Source organism: Macaca mulatta, chromosome 13 (assembly GCF_049350105.2).
Source record: "Macaca mulatta isolate MMU2019108-1 chromosome 13, T2T-MMU8v2.0, whole genome shotgun sequence".
Classification (NCBI taxonomy): Eukaryota; Metazoa; Chordata; class Mammalia; order Primates; family Cercopithecidae; genus Macaca; species Macaca mulatta.
Genome location: NC_133418.1, coordinates 55662712 through 55683233, shown reverse-complemented (window position 1 = coordinate 55683233; position 20522 = coordinate 55662712). Strand labels below are relative to the sequence as shown.

At 40.4% G+C, this 20522-nt stretch overlaps 1 protein-coding gene across 1 annotated transcript in view; it reads left to right on the top strand.

Annotated features, from left to right (window-relative positions):
• Positions 1-20522, top strand: part of ANTXR1 (ANTXR cell adhesion molecule 1) — a 238567-nt gene that overhangs the window by 72577 nt on the left and 145468 nt on the right. Inside the window, exons 9-10 of the mRNA XM_002799283.4 lie at positions 5834-5894; positions 17670-17768. Coding sequence (XP_002799329.3) covers positions 5834-5894; positions 17670-17768 — 160 coding nt within the window. The remainder of the gene's footprint in view (positions 1-5833; positions 5895-17669; positions 17769-20522) is intronic.

The window sequence follows — 20522 nt, the reverse complement described above, 5'->3', positions numbered from 1 at the left end:
TAACAATATGTGTACCTATTAAAGTGTGGAGCAGAATGCAGTTAGAAAAGGCACTTTTAAAACATTTTATTAATTAGAGATTAAATCATTTCAAAATTCATGGGGACAACATTGACAATCCTGAAGATGTGTTTGAGCCAGTTGTGTGTCCCAAGCTGCCTGGCTGTCCCCAGGCTTATCTAACATGCTTTCTGCCATCAGCTATAATAACGCGTGTGGCCCTTCTGTGGGTGGCTGAGCCCCACCCTCCAACCACAGGTCTCTATGTTTTTCCCAAGTAAAGGTGTTGAGGCCTTTACAAAGCTGCCAACCTAATACAGGTGATTATGATATACCTACAACATTATTTTTTTTAAGGTAAGCAATGTTTTAAAAACGAGGTGTTGAAATTGGCCTCTTGGGAAGGCAGCAAGTCCCCAAAGATGGTGGTGCTTAATCAGACAAGGGGAGTATTACAAGATGCAGAATATGGCCTTGTATTCAGAAGACCCTGAGGTTACACTTATAGGGGGAAAGGGAGATTAATACATAATATGCTATAATGCCAGTTTATTAAGATGTGCAGAAAGTGTGTCATTTATTCAATTATTCATCCAATATTTATTTAATGCCTACTATGTGCCAGGCTACTCATCGTGAGTATAATAAGGGGTAAAAACAAACCCAATCCTTCTCCTTGTAGAGTTTATAATCTAAGAAGACAGTGACCAAATAAAAAAAAAAACTGTAAATTATAAACTAGGATAAGTTATCTAAAGGATGGTAGTTGACATTAAAATGTGCATGGATATAGAGATATTTCATTGGTCAAATCACCAGCACTTAGGTGGCAGAACTCATATTGGATTTGGAGAGTGACAGAGACAGCAAAGTTAAGTTCAATGTTCAGGTTTTTGTCTTAGAGAACTGAACAGATGTAAGTGGTCAGTAGATGGTTAACCATCCTTGGCACCAGCATACTTCAAGCCCCATACATCTTTAAACCAGAATTTACCCTTTACAACAAATAAGACACCAAGGAACATGCTCTGAAAGACTTTCTGAAATATGTGTGAAAGCAAAAGGCACCTATACCGTGAATGGATAAAAGAGGTTGGTCCATTATAAACACACAAAAAAGTCCTCCAACAGGAAATGGCCAAGTAAATAAAGATTGGTTGTTTATTGAAGCAAGAGGCAGAGCAAGTAGAAAAAATTATGCTGTGCCTATGATAAGGGAGGGTTTCCTTATAACTCTGTGCAGATATTCACAGTTCTATAAAGGTTCTTGCGAAAATTCTGCATGAACTTAGAATTCATGAAAAAGGACATTAGATTTTTAAAATTTGAAAAAAATAAACTCTTATATACAACCCAGACTGGCCCACAATGGATTTCACTTTAAATATATCAAACAGCTCCTGTAACTTGGCAAAGTTCTTGTACATCTGCTGCTTCTCTTACCCGTCCTCCCACCCATAATCCAATGAGATGTACAAAAGTAAACTTACCAGAAACAACACATTACAATTATTTAGCTCTTTATGGATTTCAAACATACTTTTCCATCTATTTTCTCTTTGAAATCTGTCCAAACGTTGGCAGAAAAATAGCATTCACCTTGGTTCCGTTTTTGTCAGCAAATATGATTAAGCAGAAGGCCAGTGGTGGGCGATGGGGTTTAAGCACATGTGAACACGGTCCATGCCCAAAAGTAGCAGCAGTAGCAATAATAATGACAAAGGAATAGTTACCAGCAACTGTTGTTTGAATACATGCCAGACATTCTCTTAGTGCTTTACTGTCAAGGCCGTTTTGCCCACTTTTCTTGGTGACTTATTTTCAAAAGGTGCTCATGCTGGCTGGTGACCCAAGGGTTGTTAACTATCTGTGGATCAATCACATCTGTCTAGTTCTGTCTATGAGACAAAAACCTTGTCAGTTTTCCTTGATCTCACGCTCTCCCTCACTGTCCAATCCAATATGAATTTTATTACTTAAATCTGATTGATTTTACCAATAAAATATCTCTGCATTCATGACTGTTATTTTATTTAACCATCATACAGCCCTTTGAAGTTGGTGTTTTTCTTATCCCATTTTACAGCAGAGGAAACTGAGATTTGGAGGTTTGATAACTTGTCCAAGTCCACATGGCCAGTAAGTGATGGGACTTGGATTTGAATATAAACCCATTCAGAGTCCAAGTCTATCTTCTCAGTCTCCAGAGCCTAAGTTCTCGATAGTAATAGCTACCATTAGTTGATTACTTATCAGGTTTTAGGCACTGTGCTATGGGCTCTGCCTGTGTGATCTCATTTCATCTTCCCAACACAACAACTTTATGCTAGTACTTCAGGTAGATACTATTGTTATCCCACCTTTATAGAGAGGAAACAGGGACTCAGGTTATGGAACATGTCCAAGGTCACACAGCTCATGAGTGAGTTGACCTCAGCTATTTGATTCCAGATTCCAAGCTATTACTCAGGATACTAAACTGCTTTCCAAAATTGGGGTTCAGAAAAGTTAAGGGATTTATAAAGGAGCATAGGTCAGGTAAATACGGACCAGGGCCAAGACCCAACTCCTCACGTAGGATTATAGTTGAGGCATGCAGTGATCTTATCCCTCTCTCCTCTGCAGATCAATCATACCCTCACCTCAAAGGCTCTTACCTCTAACATCAGCCCTACCCTGTGTGAGTCTCTTCCACTGCATCTAGTGATTTCCCATCAACGATTCCCCAGTGTTGTGTCTACATCTCTGCCATGGCTACCACTGCCTGGGCCTCCCCACTCCCACACAGTCTCCAGTCCCTGAGCTGATCTGCTGTCTGCTACAGTTCAGACAGGCTGATTACCATACAGTCTTGGCTGCTAAGAACCAAGAGAACCCTTCAAATCCACCAACTGCCATTGTGACTTCCTACCTTTTGAGACCAGACCTTTCAAATGAGTAGGAGTCTCAGTCCCAGACAAATCCTGCCCATCCCCCTCACTGATAAATTTTACTCTATTGGCTGTGTTGCATCCTTCCAGATGTTTTAAGTTAAGATTGGGAAAGCAGTGTTTTTACTGGATTGCTTGGCTGACATTTTTTGGCCCTCCATACACCCCTTAGATTTATCAGCTAATTGCAGACACTTTGAGAGAATAATACAGCATGTGTTTATTATGACAACCCCTGTCAGCGTGCCTTTGTGGTCAAAGACCCACGGATGGTTCCTTTACCAATCCCTGGTTAAGGATCAGAGTTGGTTCAAAAAGGTTGGTTGAAACTCAGATGGGTGAAAATGTCATGTGTGTGTTTGGGGAATGAGGACAGGACTAGTCCAAAACTCTTTTTAGTTCTTGGACTGTTTTGAAGTCTTTAGTTGTGGATGATAAAATGATTTATTAGGAGATGTCAAATGCCTGAGGAATTTTATTTAAAACATCAAAAAACAGCTTCATGTTATTTTAATATCACTGTTTAATAAGTTTCCCCCTCTGGGCTAGCTCTGTTTCTCAAATGTGGGCTGTCTGGAGACTTGTGCCTGAGGACAAGTCAAAGGGAGTGGCTTCCTCCCTCAATCACGGCAACCACTGGCTGAAGTACCCCATCAAACGGGAAGAGCCCAATAGCAGCAAGTTTGGGGGTGGGCGAATGGACAATCTTCACAATTCAGGCAGGGCAGTCTGGGATGAGTCACAGGATGCTAGCAAGCCCCAGTCCTAGGATGGTGCTACATGCACAAGAGACCAAAAAGACTAGATCAACCGTAAGACACTGGGGAAGCCAGCAGGGAAACACAGGTGCCCAGGATATATCCTTGGGGTCCTTGATCCCAAGTTAGACTGACAATGAGTGGAAAGCAGGAGCTCAGTGTTTGACCCCAGATGCCCAGAGCAGGTGTATGAGGACCGCTGACTCTAACAGAGATGGGCAAGGGACATGGGAGTCCGGAACATTCCCTTCATGCTACAGTCAGGGCAGAGGGAGGAACTGAGGCTGTACCTGTGTCTGGGGTGGGTGGAGGTGGCTAGGTAGGCCAGAGGCTGAGGAAATGAGGCAGAAGCTGAAGGAACAAATTACTTCCAACTGCAGAGTCAGGAGAATGCTGCAAACAAATAAGGGAATCGAAGTACAAAAATGCCATGAAGTTCTACAGAGTGAAGGAAAAGTAGCCAGAAAATCTGAATTTTAGGATTGTCAAGGAGAAATGTTGTTTTTGGTGACATTCAGGTACATAGAGTTACCTAAAATACATGATGGGGAGATAACCTATCTCAATAAATGCATATTAATATTTTCTTAAGCATGTTTGTTCATTTTCTTTCGCAATGCTTCTCTATAAGGATGCCCAGATTTCTCTCTGGAATGGGTAAATATGATCTCTTCTGAGAAAGTGATTTGTTTTCATTGCACAGATTGAGAAAGCTCATAAATATTGGCTGTCCTTTTCGTTTGCTACTAGAAAGCCTGGAACTAAGTCCGCTGTAGCAAGGAAATAAGCTCCTCACAGCAGATTTTTTCTATGCTATTCTCACTTCTTGCATCATCTTCCCTTTATTTTCCCTTTAGTCAACCCCACATTGTCATTTATTCTCTTTCATTTGTGTCTTAGGATGTATCACTTAAGCTGGAACAAAGACGCATATGTAAATAAATACAACAATGCAAATAAATGGGCATTTCCCAATGCTAAAAGATGCTGTCTTCTTTCACAGACTTTAAGTTTTATAATCATATCATCAGTTGTTTTAACAAATGCCCTTTTCATGAATAGAGAAAGGGTTTCCTTCAGCCCTCTAAACCATCTCAAATTCCAAATTAAGTAAAGATACTGCATTTAGTTGGTAAATTAACTCAATGTCTTATACATGTTTAGAATACTTGATTCAAATTCTAGAATCAATATTCTCAAGGTAGGATTTGTAAATGGTGGAGAGAAACTTAGGCGCTACCGGTGAGAAACCCTGCTCTAGCCAGCAAAAGTCTTCATTATTAACTCCTGTGAAGTCACAGGGCTCCCCCGACTCTCCACTCAACCCTGTAAGATTCATTTGTGGACAAGTGTACATTCCCATTTAAATGAGTCTCAGGAGGTCTTCCTGAAGAGTGAGGCACAAGTGCCCCCTTCTAAGCTCACATTTTCCAGACTTTTCAAGCAAAAAAGGAACTCTCAGTCATCTGACTAGGCAGCTCCTGTGGAGAGTTGACCATCTCCATCCTGTCTCTCCAGCTCTATCTAGTATCACTCTTTTTTTTTTCTACTTTTCAAGCTGCCTTTGTTCCAGTTCAAGAAGTCTATGTACTTTTTCCTTCTCACCTTTACTCACACCATTCCCTGCCTGGACCCTAACCCTCCCCTAACCCACTCCCTTTCATTTGAGTCCCACCCTCAGCTCCCAGCTCTTCCGTGAAGCCTTTCCTAGCATACCTGCCCCAGCATCTCCTCCATAAACTCTGCAGTTCCTACGGTCTACTCTTGCACCCTTTCACCTACAATATGAGTGGCCACTGGCATTTATCATTTCCAGTGTTAAGTCCCATTTCCACAACCCTATGTTAAACCTCTGCAAAAACTAGGATTGGCATAGCGTAGGCTCAGTAAATACCTGTCAAAAGAGCAAATGAATGAATAATTCTTAGGGCTTTTAGGACACCCAACAGCATCTAGCACAATCTGGCTTAATAAATGTTTGGCATTGGTACTAGTCAAGATGTTAGACTCCTCCCACCCCCATCCCCACTGCAACCAAATGTCCTTGAACCTTCCTATCTCTATCTCAGTAGCTAAAAGCAAAACCCTAATTCTATCTTTGAACAAAATAAGCTGTTCATTGACTTTTATTTCCTCTCCTCCTAGATTTTGAAGAAGTCCTGCATTGAAATTCTAGCAGCTGAACCATCCACCATATGTGCAGGAGGTAAATTGAAATGAAATGCTAATTGCTTTCAGACAATTTATGATATTTTGAGTTCCAGTCACATATGTACTTCATTGGTGGTGGGGTGGGAAAGAGGAACAGGAAGGGGGAGGGTGAAAAGAAGAGTTGAAATTGCTAACCAAATTTGCTCCAAGGAAAAAAGGAAAGAAGGAAGCCACATGTCAGTTGTTTGGAAGTTAAAAAAAAAAAAAAAAAATCTGTCCAAATTATCTTCTTTCACTGGGCGTGGCACCTCACACCTGTAATCCCAGCACTTTGGGAGGCCAAGGCAGGCAGAGCCCTTGAGGTCAGGACTTGAGGTCAGCAGGACTTGAGGTCTGACCTCATGGCAGACAGAGCACTGGAGGTCAGCACTTGAGGTCAGGAGACCAGCCTGGCCAACATGGTTAAACCCTGTCCCTACTAAAAATACAAAAAATTGACCAGGTGTAGTGGCACTCATCTGTAATCCCAGCTACTCGGGAGGCTGAGGCAGGAGAATCTCTTGAACCTGGGAGGCAGAGGTTGCAGTGAGCCGAGATCACACCACTGTACTCCAGCCTGGGCAACAGAGCAAGACACCGTCTCAAAAAAAAGAAAAAATTTATCTTCTTTCATGGGACCTAATTAGAAGGGAATTGTTAGAAATACTGGATTCTTACACTGAATACTGAGTGACTACCAACACCCTACCTCTGGATAGAAATGGAATCACCTCTCTTTTTCATGAGGCCCTGCAGGTACCAGACAATCATGGTGGTCATAGGCCACACTGGAAATACTGTTATACTTCAGTTTTTAGTTGGATGCTGGCCTTCTCACACAGTTAGTATATTTATCTTAACTGTTTAATCTGCCAGTCCTCACACAATGGTAGTGGATGGCTCTGGTTGTCCCTGTAGAGAGCCATATAGTTTTGTCATTAATAAGGAAGTCTCTATTTAAAGAATCAGCCTTCTTCGAGTCACAAGTTTTTCTCTAAATGATCAAAATCAGGGTCATGCTCTGTTTCATATTTAACGGACTGCTTAAAACTTCAACCATGTTGGCGCTTCTCATATAATTCTTGACAGGTTCCCCATCACTCTTCTTTCATTCATTCGAAAAGTATTCTTAAGTGCCTGCTGCATGCCAGGCACTGTGCAAGGTGCTGGAGATACAGGAAGGAAAAACTCTGTATGAGTTCCTGTCCCCCAGAAACTTGCATCTTTCATCATTGAGAGTTTATTGTTGATATCACCTTTTCAGCCTCCCAAAATACAGTGCCAGTTATTAATTTACCAACAGAAAATATGTCATACAACCTGATAAGGTAGGACGCATTAAAGGAAGAACTTTCAGGCCTCTTCAAACACTACACATGTCAATGTTTATGGCATATTTTACTGGTATAAATGAGGGAACTCCTTAAGGATTTTATTCCAGCTTCTGGGCTATATTTTAGAATAATTGAAAGACTTTCGGGGAGTTAGATGCACTAAAAAATTGGTGCCAGCAGCAAAACATCAAGTATATATGTAAAGATATAAAGTTGTTATCAATACTTAGTAGCTAGTTATGTACATACATAAATATACAGCATGCATACATAAATACGTATGTACATACATAAATGCAAACATACATAAAGTTGTTAGCAAAATACTTGGTGACTGACTATTCAGAAATATGTACTAATTTCCCAAAGAAAGGCAATCCCAAAAGATTACCCACTGACCTTTAGATAAATTGCTACCTGACCACACAGATGGCAGGGGTTAATGTGATTGCCACAGAGGTAGATCGGTGAGAATCTCTTTAAGAATTCAGAAATCTTACCTAGGCAAATTTGACAAAAACATATGACCACATGAATGCAGCGCAAGGGCTTCATAAGGGGCCTGTGCAGTGAGGAGCCTCAGTTAGGCTTCATGAGCCTCAACGTAAATTCACCTCTGGGTTCTGTGTGCTTCAGGTAGAGGAATTGAGTAGGATATTTGATTAATTAAATCTCATGCTGTGTGTGTCGGTTGTTTTATAAACATACGTTTTATGGTTCTGTAATTTTAAAACAATTAGAAAATAAGGGAGTTCCTTAACTGTGCAATTATTGCATTCATGAAGAAAACCCAGACTTTGAGTTTAGCAATCTAATTGGATGTGTTGTGCAACCTTGGAATGAATCAGAAAGTCTAAAGACAATGAACACAGTTTCTGTTAATTCACTAGTATAATGAATTCCCTCCCTGTAGGCTCCTTAAAGATAGAGAAGGAACCTTATTTCTCTCTACTTCTCACTGCCTAGCAGAGTACCCGGCACTTACTAGGTGGCCGATAAATGTTGACTAAATGTCTTGATTCATGTATTCATTTAAAAAAAAATGCCACTGATATTTGCCTATCTGGCCCTTATTAACTCCTTTCACCAACCATAAGAAGTTAACATACCTTTGAACTGCAACTAAAATGAAGCAAAATCTAAAATTAATAGACTAAGGTAGAGTAAGACCAAAGTAAAAGGAAAAATCTCCACCACTTAGACAATGGAAAATTGCCTTTGTAAGTAATTTTAACCTCAAAAAGTAAACAATACCCCTTATATACCATTAAGGTGTTCAAGACAATAAAAACACCACCTAAACTACACAAAAATGACACAGAAATACCAGGGTCCGATCATATCATATCAGCATCTGATCATATCAAATTCATAGATTTCAAAGTTTCTCATCAAGTGAAATAGAAAAATAAATGAATTAAGAATTAAAAGATAATATTGGGAAAGCTAAGGAAAATACAAGAAACAAATACACAATCCACTAATAAATTTAAACAAAGCAATTCAACAGATAAATTATTCCAAGTGTTGTTTATTTGGTAGAACCAATCAAATAGACAAATCTGGTAAATCCAATCTAAGAAATCTTTCTTTAGATTTTCTTAAAATCTCTGGCTTATGTGCAATATTACATATTTTATAAACAATAGTTATCTATATCAGAGTAAACTATCCAATCATATTATCTTTATTTCTTATAAAGAAAAAATTAAAACAAGACACAATGATGAAAGCTAGAACTAGATCTTGAAAAAGGCAAGCTCCCATCTCTCAAATTCGAGTCATAAGGGTTTAAACATGCTGATTACAGAATAACATTTCTAAGAAGAGAATGAAACTCCCAAAAGATATCCTTACATCAACATTTCTTCCACAGATTTCCTTGAAGATTTCTTGTTGACTATTCTCTGGAGTAAACATAGCTTTCAGGAGGCCTGGGAGCCCATGTCATTGTCCAGATGCCTGTCAGAGCGAGGCATAGCCCCTCTGTGACTTTATTAAGCTAGTTCGAAGATACAGGTATTTATATGAAAGTGCTTTGAAAAGTATAAATTGTTATGCAAAACAAGATGGCTTGTTATCAGCATCATCTTATTAAGGATTAAAGGCCAGCGTTAGAATCATGATGTTGATAACGTCATACCTAGGTGAGAAAAGCATTCCTGTATATTTCTCCACTGAAAGAAAATTGGGGAAGAGTATCTGCAAAATGATTAATTAACTCACATGTATTGGGGGAGAGAGTAAAAAGGAAATAACTGATTGTTCGCATTTCTAACGTATAATGGTGGGACCAATCCCTAGACAGATCTATGAAGAAGGTAAAATTTGCTTTCATCAAAAACCTTTCCTCTTAGCCTCCTCCCCTCACTCTCTGTGAATTCCTTCTTTTCCTTGGCCCCTAGAACAGCTCCTGCTGTGGAGCCCTACCCAGGTCTGTCCTGCTCAAGACACTCTATGCTGATGATTGCATTCCCCTAAGACAGTGATCTCAGCTGGCTCTCAACCCCAGCCCATCACCAGCAATGGTTCGACAGCAAACTGAGCTCTGGGCGAGGCAGCGAGATAATGACAACGAAGCCAAAATCCAGCACCGGCCTTTATATACTGGGCTGCACCTAACAAGGTGTAATTTAATGGGACGAATATAAAGTGTTGAACTTGGGTTCAAATATCCAGTTTCACATACAGGTAGGTTTAGGGAATCCTGACTTGGTAACAATTAACGGTAGACAGGAGAAAAGACAAGAATGATCACAGTTGTCTTGCTCCCCAACAAGAATGCCTCTGACTAAGAAAAGCTGACACAATCTTAGGGTGCATCAATAACCATCCAGTGTCCAGGTCAGGAGAACTAACAGTCCTATTCCATGTTCAGACCATGGTTTCAAGTCCCACATTTTAAGAACGGCATTGACAAAGGCATGCCCATAGGCGTAGAGGTAATGGATCTGGAAATCACATTATAATTCATTCATGGATTCATTCTTTCATTTCCTTCTTTCCTTGCTTTTTTCTTTCTTCTTTCCCTTTTTCTTCCTGTTTGCCTTTCTCCCTCCTTTCTTTTCATCAATTCTTAGTGTCTTTTATGCACCAACCCACGTGAAAATATATGAACACAAAAATGTATAAGACTTAGTCCCAAATCCACCCACACCCCTATGAAACTCACAGTTCACTCTGGGAGATCGTCATATGTTCAAATAAATTACAAAACCATGCAGTAAGCACTGTAGCAGAGGTCTGCTTACAGAGTAGTGAGAGCACTAATGAGATGCCTGTGCAATGAGGAAAAACTGAAGTCATCACGGAGACTAAGGCCAGGAATTGAGATACTCACAAGAGCATCTTTAGATATTTGGAGGATTCCCATGCAGAAAGAAATTATTAGGCATATTATGTATATCTCCAGGAGACCACCATGGAGGGGTTGGGGAGGAATTCAGTGAGGCAGAGTTTGGCTTACCACATGCAACTTGTACAACTAAAGCTTTCCAACAATGGAGTGGACGGTCTGAGCTCTCCCCCAATGTGAGCAGTGGCAGAACGGCCATCTGTAAGCAGATGCTATCTGGAGAAAACCTCCTCCGAGTCTCCTTTACAGCTTCAGATTTCTAAAAGATTTAAATCAGTTTCCACTAAGGTATTAATGGCTGATTATTTCTCAATAACTGAGGAAACCAGTATTCCTGGAACTGTTTTGCATTTTTAACTGGAACTCTTAATGGGGAGAGGGAGTGGAGAGAATATCTAATCTGCTGCCATCAAAAAGAATTCGGGCCAGGCCCAGTGGCTCATGCCTGTAATCTAGCACTAATATCTAATCTGCTGCCATCAAAAAGAATTCGGGCCAGGCCCAGTGGCTCATGCCTGTAATCTAGCACTTTTGAGGCCAAGGCGGGCAGATCACGAGGTCGGGAGATCAAGGCCATCCTGGCTAACACGGTGAAACCCCGTCTCCACTAAAAATACAAAAAATTAGCTGGACATGGTGGCGAGCTCCTGTAGTCCCAGCTACTTGGGAGCCTGAGGCAGGAGAATGGTGTGAACCCGGGAGGCGGAGCTTGCAGTGAGCCGAGATCGCGCCACTGCACTCCAGCCTGGGCGATAGAGCAAGACTCCGTCTCAAAAAAAGAAAAAAAAGAAAGAAAGAAATCAAAAAGAATTTCAATCACTGCATTGGTGAACATATATAAAGAGAGATAATCTTCCCAGAACTCCTCCACTCTCAGAGGTTATAAACTGGCAGCCTACAAGTCCTATCTGACCTGCATATATATTCTTCTTCATACTGCATTTTTTTACTTAAATTTATTGCTAACATTTAGAAAATCGAATTTCACCTAAAAATACAGATTTTCATCTTGTCTTGAAAAATCAGAACTGACAACACTGAACCTGTATTTATTACAAGTTAATGATTATTGAGGACTGAATCACTTCCTTTAAAAGAAGCATATACACTTTCCAGTTCACGGTACTCCTCACCACTCCCCATTGTCACCCCAGTACCCAGGCCAAGCATGTGGTTGCCATTCAGCATGGTGCTTATGTCACTGTATTTACAGTCCCTGTTCCAAAACATGCAGGAAGTCACCTGCTATGTGGAAACCCTTTGTAGCAACTTTGACATTACTTGTATTTCAGTAATTCTGCTCCCAATATAGACTCTTTTTTAAAGTTTCTAATTAAATATTTTTGCAGATTAGCCTCTGTTTAATTAAGAATATGGACCCATTTGGCCCAGCCTAATTTAGCTCCTCTCTGGAAAATGCACTGTGTGCCTGAGCACAATCTTTCTGTGGTCCCATTCAGTTGGCCTCCAACTTTCATAGTTCACAATGTGCTATGGAAGCAAGGATGCCAGGAAGGAACTAATTGGAATCAAGTGTGCAACTTGCCAACTGCTCTACACTTGAAGTTCCTGTACTCCAGAACCGGAAGAAAGTTATAATTAGCTCCTCACACTGTCATTTCAGCAGCAGTTGTATTTCTACTGTGTTTCCCACTGTTTCTGATAAAACTGGGTGAGTTGGCACAAAAAGAAAGTCATTTAAGGCATCATGTTTACCATTTGGAAATTTCAATGTTTAAAACAGACACATTCAAGCAATATCAGATAGTGGTGTATTTCTCTCACTTTTCATTGTTTTTCGAAGCATTCATTTCAAACCTTCGGTCACCTCTTCCAAATGGATTGCGTCATTCTCTGCTCAATCTTTCCTTTCATTTAAAGATATTTCTATGTAGAGGAAGGATTCTCATACACAAATACAAAACAGCACAACACTTTGGAAGAGTTTTGGCAGTTTCTTAAAAAATTAAATATATACCTACCATATGGCCCAGCCATTCCACTCTGAGGTTTTACCTAAGAGAAAAGGAAATCTATGTCCAAACAAAGAAAGACTTGTGCAGAAATATTCATAGCAACTCTATTTTTAATAGCCAAAAACAACTAAAATGTTCATCCACAGGTAGGTGGATAAACAAATTATAGTTTACCTGTATGATGGACTAATTAATACTCAGCAATAAAAAGCAATAAACTATGTATAAATCTCAAAGTAATTGTGGATGTGTCCTAAAATAATTGTGCTGAGTAAAAGAAGCCAGACAAGAAAATTACTTACTGAATGATCCTATTTACATAAAATTCCAGAAAATGCAAACTAATATACAGTTCCAGAGAGCAGACCAGTGGTTGTGTGGGAGTGAAGGTAGGGAGGGCTGGGAGGAGAGATTACAAAGCAACACAGGGAAACTTTTGGGGGTGACAGCTACACTCACTGTCTTGACTGTGGTATTGTCTTATGATTGTATACATATGTCAAAATTTATCAAATCATACGCTTTATGTGCAAGTTATTATATATCAATTATGCCTCACTAAAGTTATTATAAATTAAAAGCTATAACTGAAAAAAGTTCTAGAACAATTCAGGCATCAGAAAGCACCCATTATATGTCAGTCCCTACATTTTATTTTTGATGTTCTATGCCACATTAAGCATCTAAGAGGAGAGCAAATTCAAACTGACTCACAAGATGAAATATCACTAACAATAATTTGGCACAAAAGTCTTGGGTGACCAGAACAAGTGGAGAATATACAGATACCTCATTTTCAGACAGAGTGAATGATATGCAATCTTTATTAAGATCATCTCAAAGCTATGTGCTCCACATTTCCAAAAAGAAAAAAGGAAACCAAAGAAATAAAAGGAGAGAACAGAATGGAATAAGTCTATCAAACTACTTACTGACCTTATTTTTTCTTTTTTTAAATTGAGCTATATTTTACCTACTATAAAAATCACCCTTTTAAACGGTACAATTCAGGCCAGGAGTGGTGGCTCACACCTGTAATCCCAGCATTTTGGGAGGCTGAGGCGGGTGGATCACTTGAGGTCAGGAGTTTGAGACCAGCCTGGCCAACAGGGTAAAACCCCGTGTCTACTAAAAATACAAAAATTAGCCTGGTGTGGTGGCATACACTTGTAATTCCAGCTACTCGGGAGGCTGAGGCAGGAGAATAGCTTGAACTTAGGAGGCAGAGGTTGCAGTGAGCCAAGATCATGCCACTGCACTCCAGTCTAGGTGACAGAGTGAGACTGCGTCTAAATAAATAAATAAAAGGTAAAATAAAAAGTACAATTCAGTGGTTTTTAATATATCACAAAGTTGTACAACTATGATAACTATCTAATTCCAGAAGAAACCTTATACCTATTAAGCAGTTATTGCCCCATTTCTTCCTCCCTCCGGTCCTGGCAGCCACTAATCTACTTTCTGTCTCTGCAGATTTGCGAATCTGGACATATCTTACAAAGGGAGTCATGCAATGTGTGGCCTTTTGTATTTAGCTTCTTTTATTTAGCATAATGTTTTCAAGTTTCATCCATGTCATAGCATGTATGAGAATTTGGTTTCTTGTGATGGCTGAATAATATTCCATTTTATAGAAATACCATACTCATCAGTTGATGAACATTTAGGTTATTTCCATTTTTTGGCTGCTTTTAATAATGCCACTGTGAACGTTAATGTATAAGTTTTTGTGTGGACATAACTTTCAGTTATCTTGGGTATATGTCTAGGAGTGGAATTTGGGGGACATAAGGTCACTGTGTTTAACTTTGTAGAAGAACTGCCAAACTATTTTTCAAAGCGGCCACAGCATTTTACATTTCCACCAGAAATGTATGTGGGTTATAATTTCTTCACCAGCAGATGCTATTGTCCGTCTCTTTTTTTTTCAGCCATCGTAGTGAGTATGAAGTAATATCTCCATATGGTTGTGGTTTGTATTTCCATGTGACTAATGATGTTGAACATCTTTTCATTCATGGACCTTATTAAGCCTCAGAAAACAAACAGGATTAGACCTGGCTGGGACCTGAATAAATGACCACCTTATCCTTCCCCTTTATTCTCTTTCTATGCCAAGATATGTTATTTATTCAATCACTCAGTGAGCTCATCCTGAAACTGACGCAGTCCTGGGTTAAGGCACAGCCCAGCATTCAGAAGAAGTAGAAATGTTGGCCTCTGCCATCAGGAAGCTTTCATTGTAATTGGGAATAACAGTGACAAAAGAATATAGATCTTAAGGGAACCTTAAAGGATATATAACTAAAAAGATTAAATCAAAGACCATTTTCAGGTGGAAAATTCCTCCCTAAAGCCCTGCAATCTTGAGGTACTTCTTATAGGAGCTGTAAGCCAACATACAAGTTGCCTAAAAACACAGCTGTACATATTTTGAAAGGTGGGTTCGGGGCTTTGTAGATTAGTGGAATTAAATCAGTGTCCTGTTTCTAGTGTGTCCTGGTTTTCACTTACTGGCAGATTCATTCAAAAGGGTTTTGTTATATAACGTCTATGTGTGAAGAGCTGACATTCTAGTCAGGCTGTCAGGCCAGATGTTTGGGCTCTTCTGGTAACCAAATGTGTGCACTAACACAGAAACCCTATCAGGCAGAATGGGAGCTCGCCTCTGCCTGGGTGCACTCCCCAGAGCATCATTGCCTCCATCTTCTGCCCTCGCTTAGGGGGTTAAATTGTTTGGTTTCCACCATTGCCACATCATGGATTCCTGCTGTCTTTCTTCCTAAACTCCCTGAGGTCGGGCCAAGCAGACATGCAGGCAGCCTCTTTTATAGAGGATTTAGCAACTCAACTGGTAATGTTAGAACATGGTGTTAGAGAATAGAGTTTGGCATGTGGCCTGCATTTCCACAGTCTTCTTTTCCTCTGCTGATCTTTCAGGAAACAAGAGAAGTAGGCACAGCAGTGAGGCAGAAAATATTTGGAATCAGCAAAAACGTCAAACGACAGATGTCTGTATGTCTGGCATTCAAAATGGACACAGAAATAGGTTTCTATAGGCTTAACTGAGCAAATAAGAGAAGACAAGATTCTTCTACAAATGCTTGACACGTACTAAATTGCTTATTGAGCCAACCGAGGAATCTGTCAGATGCCTGACAGACATCTAAAGAAAACTACTAAGCCCATCTTTCTAAATGTAGCAATTGTGCATTTGCATCAACATGTATATCTAAATCCTTCATAGTCATAGGACTTATGCTCCTGAAAAAACCATAGGCCCATCACCTTAACTTTTGGATACGAGTCCCAGTTTTTCTGCTTTACTAATGACATGACTCTGGGCAAGTCATTCAAAATGTCACAATCTCCATTTCCTTATTGTGAAGGTCTCTTCTACTTCTAAAAAGCATTCTTTTCTAACTTGTACTCCTTGTGGCACATGTAGTGCCTCTGCATTCTTTTACTTAAATTTCAGTTTCTTGCTTCACATCCAGGCCTGCTCCACTTTTCTGCAAAATCAGCAAACCTGCCTAAAATTAAAATAAAATAAGCTTTAAAAAAAATCACAACTTCAACTCCTAAATGATTCATGTCAGAAGGCAATGAGTCCCCATTTTCGCATGGTGGTTCAGAAGAGAATGGCTGAGTTCTAAGGGCATGGCATTTGGTGCCTAACAGACCTCGATTCCAGTTCTGATTCTGACAGTTACCAGCTGTGGGATCTTGGACAAATTACTTAACTTCACTAAGATCAGTTTTCTCATCTGTACCTCCCCAGGCTGTGGTGAGGTTTAAATGACTCAGACATGTACAATATTTCACAGAGGGCCTGGCTCACATTGAGGGAGCAATTAGCATTAGTTATTATTGTCTTGGCAAACATGACCTCTAAATCAGTTTCCTGGGAATGAAGGTGGCATACACTCATGACATTTATTAAACTTTGAGAGTCCCATATACTAATTCTCTAATTTCATTCTTCCTCCAACAAAAAGTCAACATTTAGACAGCAATGTACTGTTTAAGATCCACATTCACAAACGCTGCATTTTTTCCTCTGACCTTTAGTCTATTTCTCTTGTGATATTCCACATAGCATTATCCCAATCCCCAATTTGTAGATACAAAAGGATGATTGATAAAAGGGAAAAAAGTGGAACACTGACCATTAGATACCAACAAACTTAAGCAAATATTCCCAAACATTTAGCCAACTAATTATTGGTTTTTTCCATGTTAGGACTATTGTAAAAGATAGTTGTTTTTACTTAATGACGATTTTATTCATGTGTATTAATCAAACATACGTTATGCCAATGAGAAATTAATATGCAGGCTAGCAAGATATATGATCTCTTCTATGCAGAGACAAATGAGTACTACACTGAGGGGCTGATATCAATTCAAGTAGGTAGTACTTGGCAACTGAGCGCTGCTAAGCAAGACTGTGATTCATTCCTAAGTACAATCATTCCTACCTAGCCTATGTAGTGCTACTGTGTGCCCAGCAGAGATAGGAGTGCCATAGTGGTATCAAACAACTCCTGACTTAAACGAATGTTTTTCCAGCTGGGGGAGAAAAGACAAGAAAAAAACACCAGACCATACGTAATGACAATCCTACACTGTTCAGGACAAGTTGTGAATGCCCTAAGGCAGTGACTTTCTAAAATGTAGGCACTGTGGGCTCTTAAGAAATCCTTTCAGAGGAGTACAATGTGTAAAACAGACACAGAGGAGGTGAGTTGACTAAAGAGGAAGTGGAGGGCCCCTCCCCTGTGGCTCCCTCTGGCTACAGAGATTACAGATTTTCAAACTGCCTGGACTTGAATATTGGCTAAGATTTGAATGGACAGAGAGGAGGGAGGAAGGCTTTTGGGTTAGGAGGACCGGTAAGCCCAAAGATAAAAGGGTGGGAATTCAAATAAGAAGTGATAGGCCCTCCTCGGGACACCTAGTGAGGATGTACTGGTAAGTTGTGAAAGGAACCCATCTGGTTGCTTTTGGTTTTCAACCTAAATTAATTTTTGAATATTTTAAGCCTGGTGAAATAGTGAACAAATGCTATAAATCAGGGCAGATATTGGTCAAGTAACGAGTCTTGTCATTATTCTTTATTTCAGAGTCATTTCAAGTTGTCGTGAGAGGAAATGGCTTCCGACATGCCCGCAACGTGGACAGGGTCCTCTGCAGCTTCAAGATCAATGACTCGGTCACACTCAGTAAGTCCTTGCAGAGTCCATGGGTTTCTTCAACTGGCTTCAGAGAAGGGAATTCCCAGCCCTGCTTCCAGCAAGGCCACAGACATGAAACCAGCAGAAAAGAGTCTTCTTTGCTAGAAAGACCCGTAGCAAGGGCATAGTGAGCCCCTACAGTGGTTCCAGTCAGAAAAGGCACCCCCTGGGTGGGCACAGTCCCATGGGCATCCAGCTTGGTAAGCAGAGCAAGGCTGGACTTGAGCCCCCGTCCTCCACAAAACACAGAGCCACAAGTCCCAGCCCTGCAGCAGCCCTCGGGAAGCAGCGGGACACTGGTTTCCTTGTCCCCTGCCATCTACCAAGTGGCTCACTCTCAGGTGGCAGTGCTGGTGATGGTTAATTAGGGCTGGAGAAATGTGAGGCGTCTTAACAAAGTATTGGGACTTTTAAGGGTAAGTGTGAAAAAGGGATGGTCTAAATGCATTAATCTGGAATAAACCGAAAACCAAACCATTAGGCTTGCACATGTAGATTGTGTAGCTTTTTTCAATCTGGATGGTTCTTGTGTGGAGTAGCCAAGAAACTCTCATCATGGTGAATATCTTACATGAAATACAGGAATATGGAAGTAAAACTAAGTGCATTTCATGAGAAAAAATGAATTATCATAACATTGGCTTCTTCACAAGACATTTGTAGCAGTCAAGTTCCTAATTTAAAGATGTGTGTGATTCATGTGGCTGACCAGGAGAGATGGGGAAGATGATTATATGAGGGACAGATGCCAGAAGCACTGGTTATGATTTGGATCTGGCATCCCTCACACAGATAATTATTTATTCCACATCTGTAGTGATAACCATCGTAATATGTTGCATTTTCTGTAATGCTATGTACCTTCTAAATGCTTCACATCTTTTTGCTACAACAGCCCTGAGAGGTAGAAAGAGCAAGGAGGAGAGGAGGACACACATTTGTTGACTAATCACTCACACTAGTTTTCTCCTCCTGATAGCCGTTTTTGTGTGTTTTTTGTTTTTGTTTGTTTGTTTGTTTGTTTTTGGAGTCTGATTTTGCTTTTGTTGCCCAGGCTGGAGTGCAATGGCACAATCTCAGCTCGCTGCAACCTCCGCCTCCCAAGTTCAAGTGATTCTCCTGCCTCAGCCTCCCAAGTGGCTAGGATTACAGGTGTGCACCACTACACCCAGCTAATTTTTTTTTTATTTTTAGTAGAGACGGGGTTCATCATGTTGGCCAGGCTGGTCTCGAACTCCTGACCTCAGTTGATCCACCCGCCTTGGCCTCCCAAAGTGCTGGGATTACAGGTGTGAGCCACCGCGCCTGGCTCCTGATAGCCTTTTGAAGGAGGTTATCTTGTTTTTAAAGAAGAAGAATTGAAGGGGTGTGGATATTTCCTTCTTGACATCATAAAATCCACTTTAGTAGTTAAACAGACACATGCTGTGGCGTCCTCACAAACATCTGGAATTCCTGGCCTTGGAGTAATTCCAAACATTGGAAACATTCAGTTAGTTTTCTTAATGTTTGGAAATGCTCTCACAGATCCAAAAAGTACGTGCTATTTGAAAACATTCTGAAATATCCCTGAGTAGTCACAGTGTGAAAGTTGGACATGCATCCCCAGCAGAGTTCTTTTCTCTCCCTTTCAATTGCGATGTCACTTAAGTCCCCCTTTTCTCTCTCTTTAACCAAAATCCCAAGTCTAACATCAGAAACTCCTGAGGGTTTAACTCAAGGACATCAATACCTTCCAAAGAAGACTTCCCAGACAAGCGGGCTTTCAGGCCCAAGCTCTCTGAAGATACATGGAAGTGGGCTGGGGAGAGAGAGAATCTACGCTATGTGCTGTTGCTCAAAGGTTACACAAGATGCTGTATTAAATAAGATGAGGCCAGGCACGGTGGCTTATGCCTGTAATCCCAGCACTTTGGGAGGCTGAGGTGGGTGTATGGCCTGAGCTCAGGAGTTCGAGACCAGCCTGGGCAACATGGTGAAACCTTGTCTCTACCAAAAATACAAAAAATTAACTGGGTGTGGTGGTGCACACCTATGGTCCCCAGCTACTCAGGAGCCTGAGGCTGGAGGATCACTTGAGGCCAAGAGGCAGAGGTTGCAGTGAACTGAGATCATGCCACTATACTCCAGCCTCGGTGACAGAGTGAGACCCCATCTAAATAGTAACAGGAAGAAGATGAAATGCAAATTCACTATGGATTTGTAAAGTGAGTACTCGAAGGCCTATTTTCCAACTTCTCTGTGAAATTGTATTTCTTTCTTGGGAAACCAGTCCATCCTCTCTCTCCTTTCTTCCTTTCCTAATATATAGTTGCAAACATACGCACAGGCTTGTCACCTCATTCATATTCAAAAAGAAATAGAGGTTGTTGGGGTAGGGATTTGGCTTAAATCACAAACCCGTGCCTTTAGCACAATGCCAACAGTTTGGAGAAAATGAAGGCAGTGATTTGATCATATTCTGTGCTGTAAGCAACACCCAAAAACTCAAGCATACAGCTATTAAAAATATTCTAAGGGAAAAAATAGCATTTGAGGAAAACACTTGGCCTTTAGTTAGTAATTCACCTGTTCATTTCCATGCAGAAAATACTATGAACAAGAACCTGTGGAGGAAGAAAAGATGAGCAAATTTTAAAATGCAGCACATTTACATCTACATTTTTCTGTCAACTTTATAAATGTCATAGTTTCCACTGATTCCTCCCTATAAAATAAAATACACTTAGATTCCTTTACCTT